This window comes from Gopherus flavomarginatus, chromosome 22, assembly GCF_025201925.1.
Source record: "Gopherus flavomarginatus isolate rGopFla2 chromosome 22, rGopFla2.mat.asm, whole genome shotgun sequence".
NCBI classification, from domain to species: domain Eukaryota; kingdom Metazoa; phylum Chordata; order Testudines; family Testudinidae; genus Gopherus; species Gopherus flavomarginatus.
In genome coordinates, this window is record NC_066638.1 from 6,998,546 (window position 1) to 7,014,005 (window position 15,460).

Genomic DNA, 15,460 nt, shown 5'->3' on the forward strand with positions numbered 1-15,460 from the left:
TGGGAGCCATTTAAGGTAAGCGCCACCTGGAGCCACCCTCCCACCCCTCAACCCCAATTTTGTGAGCATTCATGGCCCGCCATATAATTTCTATACCCAAATGTGGCCCTTGGTCCAAAAAGTTTCCCCACCCCCTGGTATAGACCTTGGGGTCTCTGACTCAGAGTCAGTCCAGCAAGTGGACTGCCAAGGAGCCCACGGATGGAAAGCTATCAGGAAACAAACAGGCAGGTTGCAAAAGCTGCCTAGCAGCCCATGTCCCATCAGGCCCCTGCCTTATTCCCAGCAGAATTTCATCCATCCCCATCAGATGTTTAGATGGGAATCAGCAAACTCCAAGAACTGTTTAGTCTGAATGTCGCTGACAACCTCTAGAGGTAGCAGACCTCAGGGTCTTGCTGAGGTTCCCTCTCCAGAACAGCTTCTGTTTCCATTAACAGGAAAAGATCCATTCCTCACCTTGTCAAATTCAGGTGGTGGGTTCTTCCCTCTGCACAAGTTTGACAAGGCCCAGACAGCATTTCGAGTCATTGTCAACCTGGTGGACTTGGTGAGGAGCCTTGAAAAAAAGAGAACCACCAGCTATTATACTCCCAGGTTAAGTCAGTTTGAGTTGCCTGTAAACCAGCATGATTCAATATGAAGGAACGCAATAAGAGTCCAAGAGGTTCGAGACAGCTGCATGCACTTGCTAAGCCTAGGTCTGAAAAATTCAGATGATGCTAATGTATATTTCATGAGCCTCACGCATGGATCATGAAGAAAGATGAACTGTGGCTACCCCAAGGGCAGAAACAATAGCTGGTTAACAGCACAACTCTGAACAGGAAGCACATACTGTCTTCAACTAAAATTGCAGGGGGGGGAATTTAGGTCGGTAGAATGCAATTTCCCATGATTGAATGTGGCTAAGACATCCAGATACGCCCACACTCTTATGAAGAGGTCCATGGGATATTCAGTGACCACAAATGATCAGGACCTCATTTTTAGATCTCTTCAGATGAGATCAACAGCTTTAGGCCTCCAGAATACTAGTTCAGTACTGACCCAGGAACAGAGCTATTAGCAATACAATCAATGCCACTTCTTGTGTGGGTTTCCCCCCCTCCCTGACTACACAACTGTATAGAAATTATGGTGAAAGATTTGATAATGCTTTCAACAAACTGGGATTTCTGCTGGTAGCAACCTCATTGCCAACACTGACAGTATGGAAGATTTATCCTGTGGTAAAGTGCATTTCAGGAGAAAACCAGCTTTCAGATTGCTAAGTCATTGACCTTCATAGAGGGCCCAGCAATTCCAGTTGAAATTAGAAGCTTTGTTCTTTAACACTTCATGGTTTATACAGAGCGAGAAGTTACCACCCGGCTCTTAGGACTCTGCATGAAATAAGATGGGGCAATGTGGTGCTTTCCTCTTGGACCATGAGCAGCTCTGTGCACCTGTCACAATCACCACCACGAATAAAACCAATCCCTTAACTCTTGGACAGCAAAGTCACCAGCTTAGCCTCTAGGAGCCTGAAGTGAGCAACTATTATAAGAGTCTGTTGACTTGCTCGCACCGTCTGTGGCAAAGCACTTATCTTGCCACTAGAAAAAGCATCAGTTCACCCAGAATAGGATGGGGCAATTTAGACAGTTTTGAGTTTAATTAATATGGCTAGTACTTGAAAGCACTATCTAGGTGAATCTTCCCATCTCCATTTCTAGTGTGCTGAAGCAGCTGTCAGGACTCGAGTGTTAAAACAGAGGCAGAGGGCACAGTGCAAACACCTTCTTCTCCTCAACCCTGGGAAGACTTCAGTATAAACAGGAGGAATCTGTTAGTCTGTAGCTGTATCTCTTTGGGTTAGGATGATCAGATAGCAAGTGTGAAAAATCAGGACAGGAGGTGGGGCATAATAGCAGCCTACGTAAGAAAAAGCCCCAAATATCAAGACTGTCCCTATAAAAATCGGAACATCTGGTCACCCTACTTTGGGTTCTCAGCACTTACTGTATATGCACTTCTGAACAGGCCCTGTGACTTCAGAAAGGACTGTCTGGTATACTCTGTAATGGGCTCATGCTGTGCACAGCAAGCGTAAGAATGTGAGAGAAGGTGAGTTATCTAGCAAGTCCTGACGTGTATCAGACACCAGTCTCATCTGCTAACCCATCTGATGCCATTTGCAGGCTAAGCTGACTCCCAACTAACACACACTCTTGGTGTCCAAGTTGGGTGAACAGACCTACCTAAGAGGATACTCTGCTTTAGTACATTCAAGCTTTAAGAACTGTATTGCCAAGTGTTCATGGCTACTCACAGTAACAAGGGAGGAAGAATAGAGCAGTTAAGAACATAATCTCTACACACAGAGCTGTCTCCAGCGATGTTCCCCAACGCCCAGACAGCCTGGAAGGAAAGAGCAGCAGTTTTAGCATTCACACAGTCTTGGACTACAGGAAGAAGGTAGCACTGTCCTAGGAAAATGTTTCTATGACTCCAAGTAAGTAGGCCAAACCAACAGACGCTCTTGCTCTGGAGCCGCTTGCCAAACAAACACTTTCATGCATGTTAAGCACTTAGGCTGAGCGTTATAGACAGTGGGTTTCAACTATCCCCAGAAAACTGTAATGAACCATACCTGTTCTTGGACATCCTCAAAGTCAGAGTTTAACAGTTCTATGAAGATAGGAACTGCCCCAGCCTCAATGACAATTTTTGTTTGTTGGGAGGTTCCTGATGCAATATTCGTCAAAGCCCACGCCGCTTCAAACTGAAACAAGCAGATTGGTAATAAGTTACTGAACAGCTGCACAATGGCATAAGCCCAACAACCTTAACCAGAGCAAAACATAGGCCAAAATCAATAGCTAATCCTCCTTTCTTCTTGTGCTCTCATGTCTACAGGGGGAATTGTTTTACGAGGCAACAAGTCTTCCTCCACAATCTGGCTGCTCACTGAGCATGCTAGTTTTGGCACAACAATGGTAGTTCTAGGGAAATCTACAGCTTTTTTAGGAGTGGGGTGGACTTTGGGATACCCAGGGTAGATCCAGCCCACACCCACCTGAAGCAAAGGGAATATCAGTTTTTCAGGGTCAAAGACCTATAAAATGAAGTAGTTGCACACGTGTCTCATCTCTCTGCCAAGACTGCAGTTCTTCTCAGTATGGGATTAACAAGGCTGCAGCTCACTTCCACTTTTCAGTGGTCAGGCCAGAAAGTACTATCTCACCACCACTACACCCCAAAGCCTCAGACCATTCCCCACTAGGAGGAATGCAGTCTCAAGGTGGCCCAGAAGAGTTCCTGACCAGATCTTTGTATTGGGTGGAAAGCGAACAGCCAACTCTATGCCATGCCACTCCCCTGGATACCAGTACAGGTTTGGCATTTGTTATTCTGAGCCCTAGGTGAGGCAGAGCTGCATATTTCGCTCTTTATCTCCCTTTGCTGCAAGCTTTCATGAGCGATTTTAATGGCTAAGCTCCCATTAAATTCTCCTTGGAGACTGATCTCTATAAAATGAGACCTCCTGGAGGAAAAGGAAGTAGACCATCTTCCTAACACCCTCAGTTGGGTTGGATGTGAGAAAATGTAGTCTCCTCAAAGAAAAGAGGCTCATGCTCTACAACTTTAAGATACCACCTTTGCTTGCTCGCTGCTGAAAGATTCACACTGCTCAGCTCTGAAGTGCTTTTTATTCACAATATGAATCCTTCATGGTACTCTCCTTTACCTGTAGTGTGCAATTTTCACTTCTCTTCAGGAATTCAACAAACCTGTCCACCACTCCCTGAGTATTTATCACTTCATCTATCGGAGGATTCGGCTCTAGGAAGAAGGAGGCAGGGTCAAAACTCAGTAGCGGCATTTAAATTTAATGCAGAGGTCTAGTTCATTGCATTAAATCCACTCCAACAATTTTAATTTGTACTTGGGCTGACAAGGCAACTAGCCAGAAGGCGCCTTTTTCCACAGTTCACCCAGCTGTAAGTCACAGAAGCATTTCCTAAATGCTGTAAAGCCAGTAAGATACAATACTAATAGTCAATATAGGTTTGGTATTCCCTCCCCATCCAGTGTTAATCAGGAACAGACGTGGCAATGGGCATAAGTGACATTAGATGGAATTCTTCTGTCCCCAAACCCAAAGTTATTAACTCTCTGTACAGCACCAAGACTGTGCTAACTGCTTCAGACAGCTAAGACAGTTACCTGTGAGAGCTTATGAGCTAGCTAAGAAAAGGAGCTCTGCTTTTACCTTTGGAGAGCAGTTTCCTGAATTTCTGGGTGGTCGCTAGCTGCAGATCAGGGTCCTCTGAGAAAAGCATCTCTACCATTTCTCTCGTGATCACTCCCTCCTACGATGGCAGGAAAAGCAATGTCAGAACCACAACTCCAACCTTATGGTTGCAGACCTCAAAAATCAGAACTTAGTACCACCAGAATCCTGTGCTCATCCTTTTGATCTGAAGACTAATCTAAGTCAGGACCACACTACTCTTGAAAGTCTAATCCTGGAAGGCTTTTAAAAAAACCTCATCTGCAATATTCATAGAAGTGATGAGTGCATGGGGTTACGAAGGGTAGTGAATTAAGGAGTACTAGGGCATGGTACCTATGCATTTGTAAAGGGTTAAAGTTTGTTGATTTTGTGATCCCCAGAATTAAGAGTCTGTGTAAGGGAGGGACTACATTACTCAAGAAGCCTTACCCCAGCTGTGGCAGTGCTGACATAGGAATCCATGAGGAGGCTATCAAACATGGCAGCATCTTCATTAATAAGTTCCACATTTCTCCTTTTAAATAGCTGAAAAGAGATTACAACCAGAGTGAGTGGTATCTGTCACAAGGCAATGCCTGACTTAGAGCCATCACAACTGAGCAGTCTGGTTCCACAAACCAAGCACGTGCTAGACCAAGTGCAACTTAATAGGGGAGTGGCCGCTTAACACACCAGCTGAGCACCTCTGCAGAATAGTTTGACCTATGAATCCTGGTAAGAGTGGACCAAGTTCTACCCTTAGTAGTATCCATGGGTCTCCCTGGGGCTGTATGGCGTAGGCAAGTGCAGAACTTGGCCCAATGAGTTTAGAAAAGAAGAGCCAGGTTGTGGACCAGGGCCGAGGCACAGGTAGAGCTGTGTGGGAAGCCTGCAGCATTTGCCAGTTCTACATGTGGTTCTATCTACAGGAACTTCTCACTTAACATTGTAGTTATGTTCCTGAAAAATGTGACTAAGAGAAACAGTGTTAAGTGAATCCAATTTCCCCATAAGAATTAACGTAAAGGGGGATGGGGGTGTTAGACTCCAGGGAAATTTTTTTCACCAGACAAAAGACATATGTGGTTTGACTCTCAGCTGTGACTAAGTGAGTGAATATCCTCTGGCCCCAGAGCTCTGGTGAGGGTGTGGGCCAACAACACGCCCACTCCTAGGCCTGCAGAGTCCTCCCCGAGCAAGCTCTGTGGGTTTCGGCTGGACATGGGAGCGAGGCAGAGCAGGCAAGCAGCAGCACATAAGAAGGGACATTGTGCTGCATCCTTCCGCAGCACCCAATGGAGATGTCTCTGCTGGCCTCGGAGCAGATGATCACACAAATGCCTGCTCCAGTCAGTCAATTAATGTCCCCCCCCACCCCACCAGGGTGCTGGGGAGACCAATCTGCCAGGTCGCATGATACACTTGGGACACACAACACAGAGACATTGGGCCTCTAGATCCCTGCAGAGCTGGAGACAGCCATGGGCTTCTTGGGCCACAAGCACTGATTTTTCAAACTGCCAGGGGCAGGTGCTTGACCCCTAGCTCTGCCCCAGGCCCTGCCCCCATTCCACCCCTTCCCCTAAGGCCCCGCCCTCAGCTCCATTCCCATCCCACCTCTTCCCACCCAGTTCTGCCCCCTCCCCGGAGCATGCTGTGTTCTCACTCATCCCCCCTCCCTCCCAACCTCCCTGCATGCTACAAAACAGCCGATTGCAGCTGGCAGGAGGCATGGAGACAGAGGGAGGAGGTGCTGATCCATGGGGTCTGCTGGCGGACAGGAGGCGCTGGGGAGAGGGGGACTGGAGGGCATTAGAACATTGCGCAAATTTAAACGTGCATGTTCTCTAATAGAATAGTGACTTCAGAAAACAACTTTAACCGGGGTGATTAAATGAGGAGTTACTGTATCTCATTTTCACATACTCCAACTAAAAAATACCAAGGACAAGGAAAAGCTGCAGCCCATTCATTTACTTGTTCTTCCTGCTCAAGAGCAGGCAGTGCCATTTTTTTAGCTGGCTGTGAAGTCCTTAGATCTCCCCCCAAAGATATGAGATCCAGGAAGTCTTCCCCTTATCCATGATCACAGAAAGCCAGACAGATTTCCACTGTGGTATCTGGAACACTGCATTTGCAGCATGTGCAATACCTGTGAAACCCACAAGGAGCAGAGAGTTCTCCAAAGGAGCCACATTCTGAGCAAAGGTGTGGAAAAAACCAGCAACATTCCACATCCATATGCTGAAGCATCCCCATGGGCGGCGGCGGGGGGGGGGAGGGGGGGGGAGAAAAAATGACCCATCAAGTCTTCATCAGCTGGCCCCCTTAAGGAGCAACTGTTGGGTAACAGCATTTCTGGTTGAATTAAGCCCCTGAACATCCCCCTCCACACAGGTTACCTGTTGCTCTCGTTTTTGTTTGCGTAGTTGGATCCCTTCCTCTTCCCTTCTCCGACGCATTTCCTCAGGGTTTAGGGCTTTGTTTTTGTAACTCTTCATTCGATAGTTATCCTTATCCTTTGCGGGACTTGCCATGGTTTCTATGAAAGAAGAAGAAACCAGAAAAGTAGGATCAGATTTCACTGCAGTCAGTCACTGTCCTTCTCCCTCAAGGAAAATGGGCACATGCCATTGCACAGAACAGTTCAGTTTAACAATCTCTTAAGAACATAAGATGCAGTTGAGATATCCAACTTAGAAAGTGCAGTACTGATCTACAACTAGTGTGTTATTGTTTTACAGTGTGAGAATGTTCTAAGCTAGAAGCTTAACACAAACATATCTACAACTCTGAAAAGCAACCTGGACCTGTACGTCACTGTATGAGGCACACTTCTCCCTGCGTGAGGTTAGTACTCACTGAACTAATACCATTGTCCTCAGGAGACAGCAAGCCTGAAGCTACCTGGATTTTCAACACTTTAGACTGTGCCAAGAGTACCTGCACTGTACTACAATCACAGGTGTAAGCAGCACCTTCAAAGAAGATTATTCTTCCTCTCCTCCCCACCCCACGTTCTCTAGAGCAGGCCAACAGGTCAAGAATTTGATGACCAGTAACCACAACGTATTCAGACATTTCAGAGCAGCCTGGTCTGTGCAGAAGGTGTTACACTGAGTTAAGAGTTAAAGAAATTTCATTCTGACCCATTTTATGTTGTAATGTAGGAAGACTTTGCAATTTATGAAGTTCACACTTCCATAAATTTAAACACAGCACAATCACAGCTCCAAACCATTCAGAGGTGAACATGTGTAGGTCTGAAGTCCAGACAGGGCATAAAACAATCCAACAAAATTCACTTCAAACAAAACTTCAGCCTAATTCCAGGCCCTTTAAAAGAAAATATTACAAGCATGCAACAGACCATTCAGCTGGGAATGGCATGTAGGCCAGGCTTGTCCAGAGAACTAGACTATTTTGATGGTGTTCAGCTCTCTGAGAAGCACTGCTAATTATTTTGTCATGTTTCAAATCAATATTTTAAAAACTTTGGTGCCTGCACATTCCACTCTAGAGTCACAGAAAAACATCCTTGTATTTGGCACAGGAAGAGCAATTATTGCTAATTAGTGGCAAAAGAGGAACTCAGAAGTAAGACCATGTAAATTTCTCAGTGGTATCCAGTTTATGCAAACATAGTACTGCCTCAACAGGGTTAAAAAAAAAAAAAAAGAGGTTTTGGTATTCAAGTACAGATTCAGCCAAGCCATGTGTTTAGTGTTTCAAATCATACATGAGCAGGTGTTATTCCCAACCCTGTTTTAAGATACAATTTACAGAGTGTAGGGTAAAAACATGCATCCCTTCCCAGGAGAACAAACACACAACAGAGTTCAGTACAAGTCTCCCTACCCCCAAAAGCTTGGCTGCTCCTAGGATTCCTACCTCAGGACTACTCCACCCACACCCAAGTCCTCTCTAGAGGTTCTCCCTCCTCCTTTATATCCAGATGAATTAAAGCCAGAAGCCTTTGAGTCAGGAGAACCCATTCAAGGTTTTCCAGCAGGACGACACACACACACACACTCTGTATTATCTCTCTTCCTACTGTATTTTCCACTCCATCCATCTGATGAAGTGGGTTTTAGCCCACGAAAGCTTATGCCCAAATAAATTTGTTAGTCCCTAAGGTGCCACAAGTACTTCTCGTTCCTTGTTGTGAAATGGACCAGCAAGACAACTGAGGGCCAGAGAACAAAAGATGCATGAAGAGATGGAATGACTGGCAGGATGGGTTACAATATGGTACAAATTATTTACTTCTAACTCTGCTTAACATCTCAAAGTCCAGAAAGAAGGCAGTTCCTCATTGGTACAAGTTTAGTTAAACTGAAGAATGAAAACCCTTAAAAAAGGGCTTGCTCTGCCTTGGTACAACAGTCCCTGCTTACCTTCTCAGAAACAGTAAGTCAAGGACTAAAATGTCTTTTAGTGAGCATTGATCCTGGATCACTGCTTGGAAGAGTTTATACAGCCTGAAAACATTTGTAATAGTTCCAAGCGTTTCTAGACCTGGCAGATCATACAAGAATGATCATTGATCCCTCTTCTAAATGGAAGTGCATTTTCACTTACCAAAGGCCCTGTTTATACTCCAGCTAAGTCAGGGACCCAGGGGTAATCTATTATTTGTGTGTCAAGGTCCAAATTTCTTGGTCAAAGTTAGTCAAGGTGCATACTCCAGAGAAAATACAAAATGCAACAGTAGTGATAAAAAAGTAAGTAAATAAAAAGATTTCACAGTGTGTTCAAAAGCATCTAGTGGTCCAGACTTGGCCTGCAGTCCATCTATTGACTACTCCTGCAGGGAGCTTAACTACAACAGTTACCTCTTCTAACAGGCAAGGCCTAACCAAGTTCCTATGACTCGGACAAAGCCTTGGACTGTCTAGGGGTTTCACTCAGTTAGGGCGATATAGTTCTGCACTACTAATCTGTGTCACAGACAAATTGCCCGCCCCCAGGTTACTATATAGTTGTTCTAGGGATGGGGCTTTTGCTCTGTACTTCAAACCAATGTAGTTTACACTTGGCAAAAAGCCTCATAAAAAGATTATAAAAGGGCCTGAAATGAAGGCTGGATATATGGTCACTGATTTGGTTTGGGTCTGTCTCATATTTGAAGTTCAGAGGAATAACTGGCAATTTCCCAAGAATATACTTAATGTAGCAGTTTTCCTTATTCTGAATGTCACCAGTTATGCATGACTAGTCACTGAAGATGGATTTTCATCACTAAAGATGAAAGTCAAGACCCTGTGGAAATTAACTTCTCCCACCTGCCTCCCCCCAGCCCAATTATTATGGTGCACTTAGAAAGGAGGCAAGAATTAAGTAATAGCAGCTGAATCAGAGGGTAGAGCTGATTGAAACCTATTAAGATCCTTATGCATATTGTACCAAGATGTCAAAATAGGCACATTAGAAATACCAAGGTAAGTGGTCAGCACAAACTAATTGAGATGAAACAATCCAACAGCACCAGCATTAGTACCACTCCTATAAGTGATCAAATTGCTATCTTAACATTAATGGCTCTATTACAGCTGCATAAGGTAAGGAAAACAGTAACTGCAACTAGTTGTGTTCTGTAAGATTACAAAGGCATCCTAGAAAATTCCAGGTCAAGACTTCCCCTTCAAAAGGTGATAGCTCAAGCTAAAGGCAGTTTTAACAAACAGAACAAAATAAAACAAAAAGGGAGGAGGGAAACAGTGAAGGGGCTTAGTACAACATACAGGATTACTAGCCTGTTAGTCATATAAATAGCCAAATGACACATGACAGTTCAGCTGCCTGGAAACTTGCACAATCCCAATCTCTGTTCCTGGCTGGGCATGCCTTGGTGTTCTGGGCAGCTCTTAGGTTCAGGATGCCAGGAAAACAGCACAATGAGACCAGCACCAGATGGAAGTCTCATCAGGATCCAAGTTCTTAGAATGTGCCAAGTTTGCCATGTACCTCACCCAAAAGAGGCCTTATGGATCTGAGCGTGCTACAAATGCTGGGCTACTGCTGGGAGGCCCTGTAGATTCAGCAAGCCATTCAAGAGGGATTTTCATACTGGCTAAAACAAAGCACAGCAGACTTCAGACATTAATTTAGCTGGCACTTCATTTTCCATTACCTCTTGTACACATTCACTAGTTCAGGTGCTTTCATCTGACTCTTTTCTGAGGTGTCTTCTACTTGATCCTCTAGTGCAGTCGTAATGCTGAATTTGTGACATTCCATCCCATTTCCTTGGCAACAGATGTCACAAATTGAGGATTAGGATTTCACTACAAGCTCAGGCAGCAGCAGAAGATGGACTGTGAAGTACAAGCTCTTCAGCAAATGCAGATATATGGAACACAGCACCTTGCCAAGGAAAAATGCTTTGTGCACAAGTTGCTTCTTAAGTTTGTCCAGTGAAAGAGTCCCTATGAACCCAACCTACCTGCAAGTCAAGCTGTGTCAATGTTAACTATTAACCCAAACTTTACCACTGCTCAAATACTTGAAGGACAGCCCCACTGAGTAATGTTAGTCACACAGTTTAAGATCTTTAGCTGCTAGGAAGAGCTATCATCTGTTAAAGCTCCAAGATGGCCTAATATATTGAAGACAGATGTTTAAATGCCACTCCAACCACACACTTCCACTTGGTATTTTAATGTCCTGAGTCGGTGCTTTAAAATGCTGCATTTCTCACAACTAGAAGGGCTGTAGTTTAAGGTAAACCTGAATATCAGCACATTTTCTTTTAAAAAAACTGCTCTAGAGTTTTAGATGTTGATCATCTAGAAATTTTGCATTTATATGGCTGCTCTGAATTTGGAGGATCCCAAACCATTTTACAAGATAAATTGTTCTGACACACTACAAGGGTGCCACCTAATTAGTCACCATGAGTTCTCCTTAGCAGAGGGTTTCCCCTCTACAAGCACTGATTCAGTCCTGCCCATTAAGTCAAGATCTGATGAGATCACTGCCCAAAAATCAAGTCGTGTCTGTGCTATGCCAAAAAAATGTATTGGGTAGTGAACCAGTCAGGAGTGTGGGATTCCCAGCTTAACTACGGTGCTTGTTTCAAGGAAAGCAAATGCAAAGAGCTAATTAAAAGCAAACTATCCTCCTCATGGAACACTTCAGAAGAGCAAGTCTCTGCTCTGGAATGCTGCTCAAGCAACATGCTCAGCTCGCCCAATTGCTCCCCAGAGGGCGGAATGGCCTCTACATTTGGTAGCAAACCCTCTGGCCCTTTTGGCAGCAGCATTAGCTGACAAGAGCCATGTCCTGCCCTCCTCCGGCAACATGCTTGTCTTGGGATTGGAGAAGACTCAAACGGAAAACATAGACATAAGAGCCTGAATACAGAAAACTCCTGCAAAGGGGACCATGAACATCCTTTTCACAGGACAGCAAGGCAGCAGCACATCCAGCCTACTGTACTTCATTTCAGCAGCTTGCCCTTGGTCATCATCACTCATCTCATGTTGCCAAGGGCAGCAACCACTCTAGTTGTCTGGGGATCTTCTTGCATCACGCTGCATTACCCCAGCATGTCACAGCCTCTCCAGTTCAGTTTTGCCTTTCTGCCTGCCATGGCTAAGATCAAGTGTCAGTAGTCTCTTGGCCTATGCAAGGCCATGATCAAGTGTCTTGATATTTTTGGTCTTGAGATGAAAACCTGGTCTGTGTCCCTAGGACCTTGAGGTGAAAATATTATCAGTAAAAAGGAGAAAATTAAGCCTCACAGCACTCCTGTGAGGCAGGGAGTCAGTGTTTGAAGATATAAGATCTTTGGATGGCAGGTGTTACGGACTGGTTAAGTATTACCACTTGCCTAAAAAAAATGGCTATGAAGAGTGCACGTTACCAGTGTCCTAGCTGCCCTCTCGTGGGCCAAGTTCGTGTGCCTCGAGTCATTTTCTCCCTCATGCTGGTATAATTAGGTCCATAGCATAAGTAGTTCTAACAACTGATGTGCAGCCAGTCTTACGTATAGAGATGTACCTCATCAACACACCTAAACCTCTGACACCTATTATAAAAAACAGCACAGTAACCTACAGACTCCACCCCAGAGGTCCAGCACCACAAGTGATTTTCCCTAATTTACAGGCACTAATGTTCCAGTTAGTTTCATAACAACTAGAAGACCACTAAGTCATTTGATGGCTGATCACTGACCTGTACAAAAGGAGTTGGGAAGTTAGCTCAATTAATAGATTATAAAGCCATAAGGGACCATTGTGATCACCTAGTCTGACCCCCTAGACAGCACAGCCCACAGGACTTCCCTGATTTAACTGTTGCTTGAACTAAAGTATATCTAATTCCCAGGTGGCACATGTCCAGGCAGGGATGACAGTCACTGGCAAGGCAGCATAGGTGAAGCTTGCACTGCTTCTGCCTAGACAATGCTTGTTCTGTGGCTAAAGAATATCGGTCTGGAGGGCTGTCACTACAGCACCTCTGAGCAGGCACGACAAAACCCAAATCCGTTAACCTTTAAGAACTTCTGGCTCTTTCCCTTTCAGAGGATGAAGCCCATTTGAGAAGCTTCTCCTCATTCATCACAGGAAATATAGCTCACACTCTTCCTTTAAAAGAGGAACATGCAGGTGGGTCTCAGTCTCGTTAGTCTCAGTTTAATCACATCATTCTGGCCAAGTCTGGGACAGATTTCACTTCTTCCTGGCTGGAAGTATTCCTCTTTGATGTCATGCTCATTCATAGGCTGATGCGTTCCATAGTTAAGAAGCTTCTTACTGAAATAAAGTTTATACACAGCAATTCCATTGACTAGAAGGGCTACTATTTGCCTTGATATAGAGCTCCTTCCTCAAGAATCCCAGAGCTCTGTACCTCCAAATCAAATCTGCTATTAGCCCCCAAGATGCTAAATCAAACATATCAAATAAACTGTGCTAAAATGACGCATTAATACATTTAAGAAACAGGCTGTGCATATCAAATAGTAAATGTTCATTTACAGCCTGAATGCCTAAAAGCAAGCAGCCCTAGCTCAATAGGCCACACCGATATTTCAGAAAATCCAAGTACCGTGTATACAGCATACGGTTCAATATGTACGATGGAGCAAGGCTGCATGAAGCTTTGATCAAGGAGACCAGGCAGTGGCAGGGATCAGTAGAGACATTAAAAAAAAACACATTAGATTACTAGTCCTGAATGTAGTCCTTGGGTGGGCTGGAAGGATAGCTGTCCCCAGTCTAGGGAAGATGTAGAGTCCAATCTGTGAGTTTGGCAACACAGGAAAGGAGGGGAAGTGACCACTCCCCACCCCAAGGCTAACTGAGGGACCAGTGCTATAATCTCCAGTCAGAAACCAAACTAATTTCTTGACCAAGAGGGACATGACTGCAGCACAGCATCTCAAATTCAAGCTGTATTTGAATTCCAGTGGGAAACAGATGAATCCATTAAAAGACCGCAAACAGGTGCAGAAACCGAACAAGGATTCAGATTCAAAGATTGATGAGACTGGATTAACATTAGTGAGGTTACAGTTAGACGAAAAAAAACCCATCTAGAGACTAGCAGCTCAGTTCACTGAAGACTAAGGGAGAAGTTATAGCACACCCTTCACAGAATGAATGTAAGTATATAATGTATAAAAAGCCTTTCCAAATTAATTCTGAATATGCATTGAAATTGAACAGTGAATAAAGGTTATGCGTTTTACATGACTGTAAGGCATTCAGCTAATCAAAGCGTTAACTGGATGCTCATGCTATTTCTACACTGTATGTCATGTCTTTTCAGAGGATTGTGGCACAAAATATAAGACTAGTGGTTGCTTGGATTACAAGTAAGTGACTTCTTTTCACTATCCCACCTTTCCATTCTGGCAACAGAATGAGAAAGAGAGAATGGAAGTGGTTTTAAAATCCTATCCGAGAGCTTTTTGGAGGTGGGGTGTGGGTTTTCACTATTTAAGGAGTAGTAACATGTTTACAAATCCTTTCTTGCCAGAAAAATATCAGAAACAAAACAATTACAACTGTGTAGCTTTTGTTTAGAGAGACACTATACTGTAACAGTCATCAGATCTCTATTTAACTGGGTGTTACCCATATGACAGAGTGATCATCATTATGACACCTATGACAGGTTTCTAGTGATTTTACTAAGTGACATCCAATTAAGCATATTTAAGAGACCAGGCATGTCTGTCAAATGTTAATACACAAAAAATGGACAGGTCTGCTTTCTTTTTTTCGGCTGAATGTTTTTTGAGTATTGAATAAATTATAACCAAATATCTAAGTACAAGTCTTATTTTGCAGGATACATAATTGGTGTTAATTTTTCCATAATGACCTTCCTTTTTTTTTTTTTTTTTTTTTTAATATAATCATTCCTCTACGGTTGGACCATTTTTCTCTTCCCAGTGAGAGGCTGGCAGTAGACTAGCAGATGAGATTGATTTTTCATTTCCTTTTGTAAGATCATTTCTGCCAGGAAACCCATGGAGAATTACCAAAAGATCTGTTAAAATCCTACCTAGGTTTTTAATACCATGCTCAACATCATGGTATCCAACCACCTCACTAAAATTAAGTGTATCCTCAGCCTAAGTGATGCATTACAAAAACCATACCCTGTTAGCCAGTGATTCTCTCTCATAGCTGGGAATGGGGTAGAAGGATTTAAATCATGTTTTACTTTTCTAAAGTAATTGATTTAGGTCCCATTGAGGCTCTGTAAAGCTAATTTAAAATGTGCTGTTACAATTTTAGAGGAGCAGCTCATCTCTCTTCGCATCCCCCAAACACCCCAACCCTAATCATACCCAATGCTAGAGGTAAATAATTTTACCAAATTAAAATGGAAGGAGAATCCCTGAAATTTTTACATAACATTGGTCTAATGACTGTCCATTCTGACCCCTCCAAAGCAGGCCAACATGGGCTACAATCTCCACTTTCCCGCTCGACTTATCTGTGGTCATTGCAAACCTCCTGTGTGAATGTCTAGTGCTTCTGGATCAGAAACCCAACTAGGAATTTTCATGCTGTTATTCACCCACCCCCTACGTTACAGAACATGCCTGCTTCAAATAGTTTCCCTTCTGGCAGCTGGTTAAAAGCCTCCTAGCTGAGTCATTGCAGGGACTCACACAGTTAAATCAGGACTTGGGCTGCTGAGTCAGAGGCAAAAGCAGACAGATAAGGGAAACAA

General features: G+C 43.9%; 1 protein-coding gene across 1 annotated transcript in view; it reads right to left on the minus strand.

Annotated features, from left to right (window-relative positions):
• The window catches only part of KPNA6 (karyopherin subunit alpha 6), a 43,687-nt gene that overhangs the window by 15,501 nt on the left and 12,726 nt on the right, over window positions 1-15,460 (minus strand). The window contains exons 2-8 of the mRNA XM_050932437.1: window positions 6,664-6,803; window positions 4,712-4,807; window positions 4,259-4,358; window positions 3,734-3,828; window positions 2,636-2,767; window positions 2,315-2,403; window positions 460-559 (exon numbers count right to left, since the gene is read on the minus strand). Coding sequence (XP_050788394.1) covers window positions 460-559; window positions 2,315-2,403; window positions 2,636-2,767; window positions 3,734-3,828; window positions 4,259-4,358; window positions 4,712-4,807; window positions 6,664-6,803 — 752 coding nt within the window. The remainder of the gene's footprint in view (window positions 1-459; window positions 560-2,314; window positions 2,404-2,635; window positions 2,768-3,733; window positions 3,829-4,258; window positions 4,359-4,711; window positions 4,808-6,663; window positions 6,804-15,460) is intronic.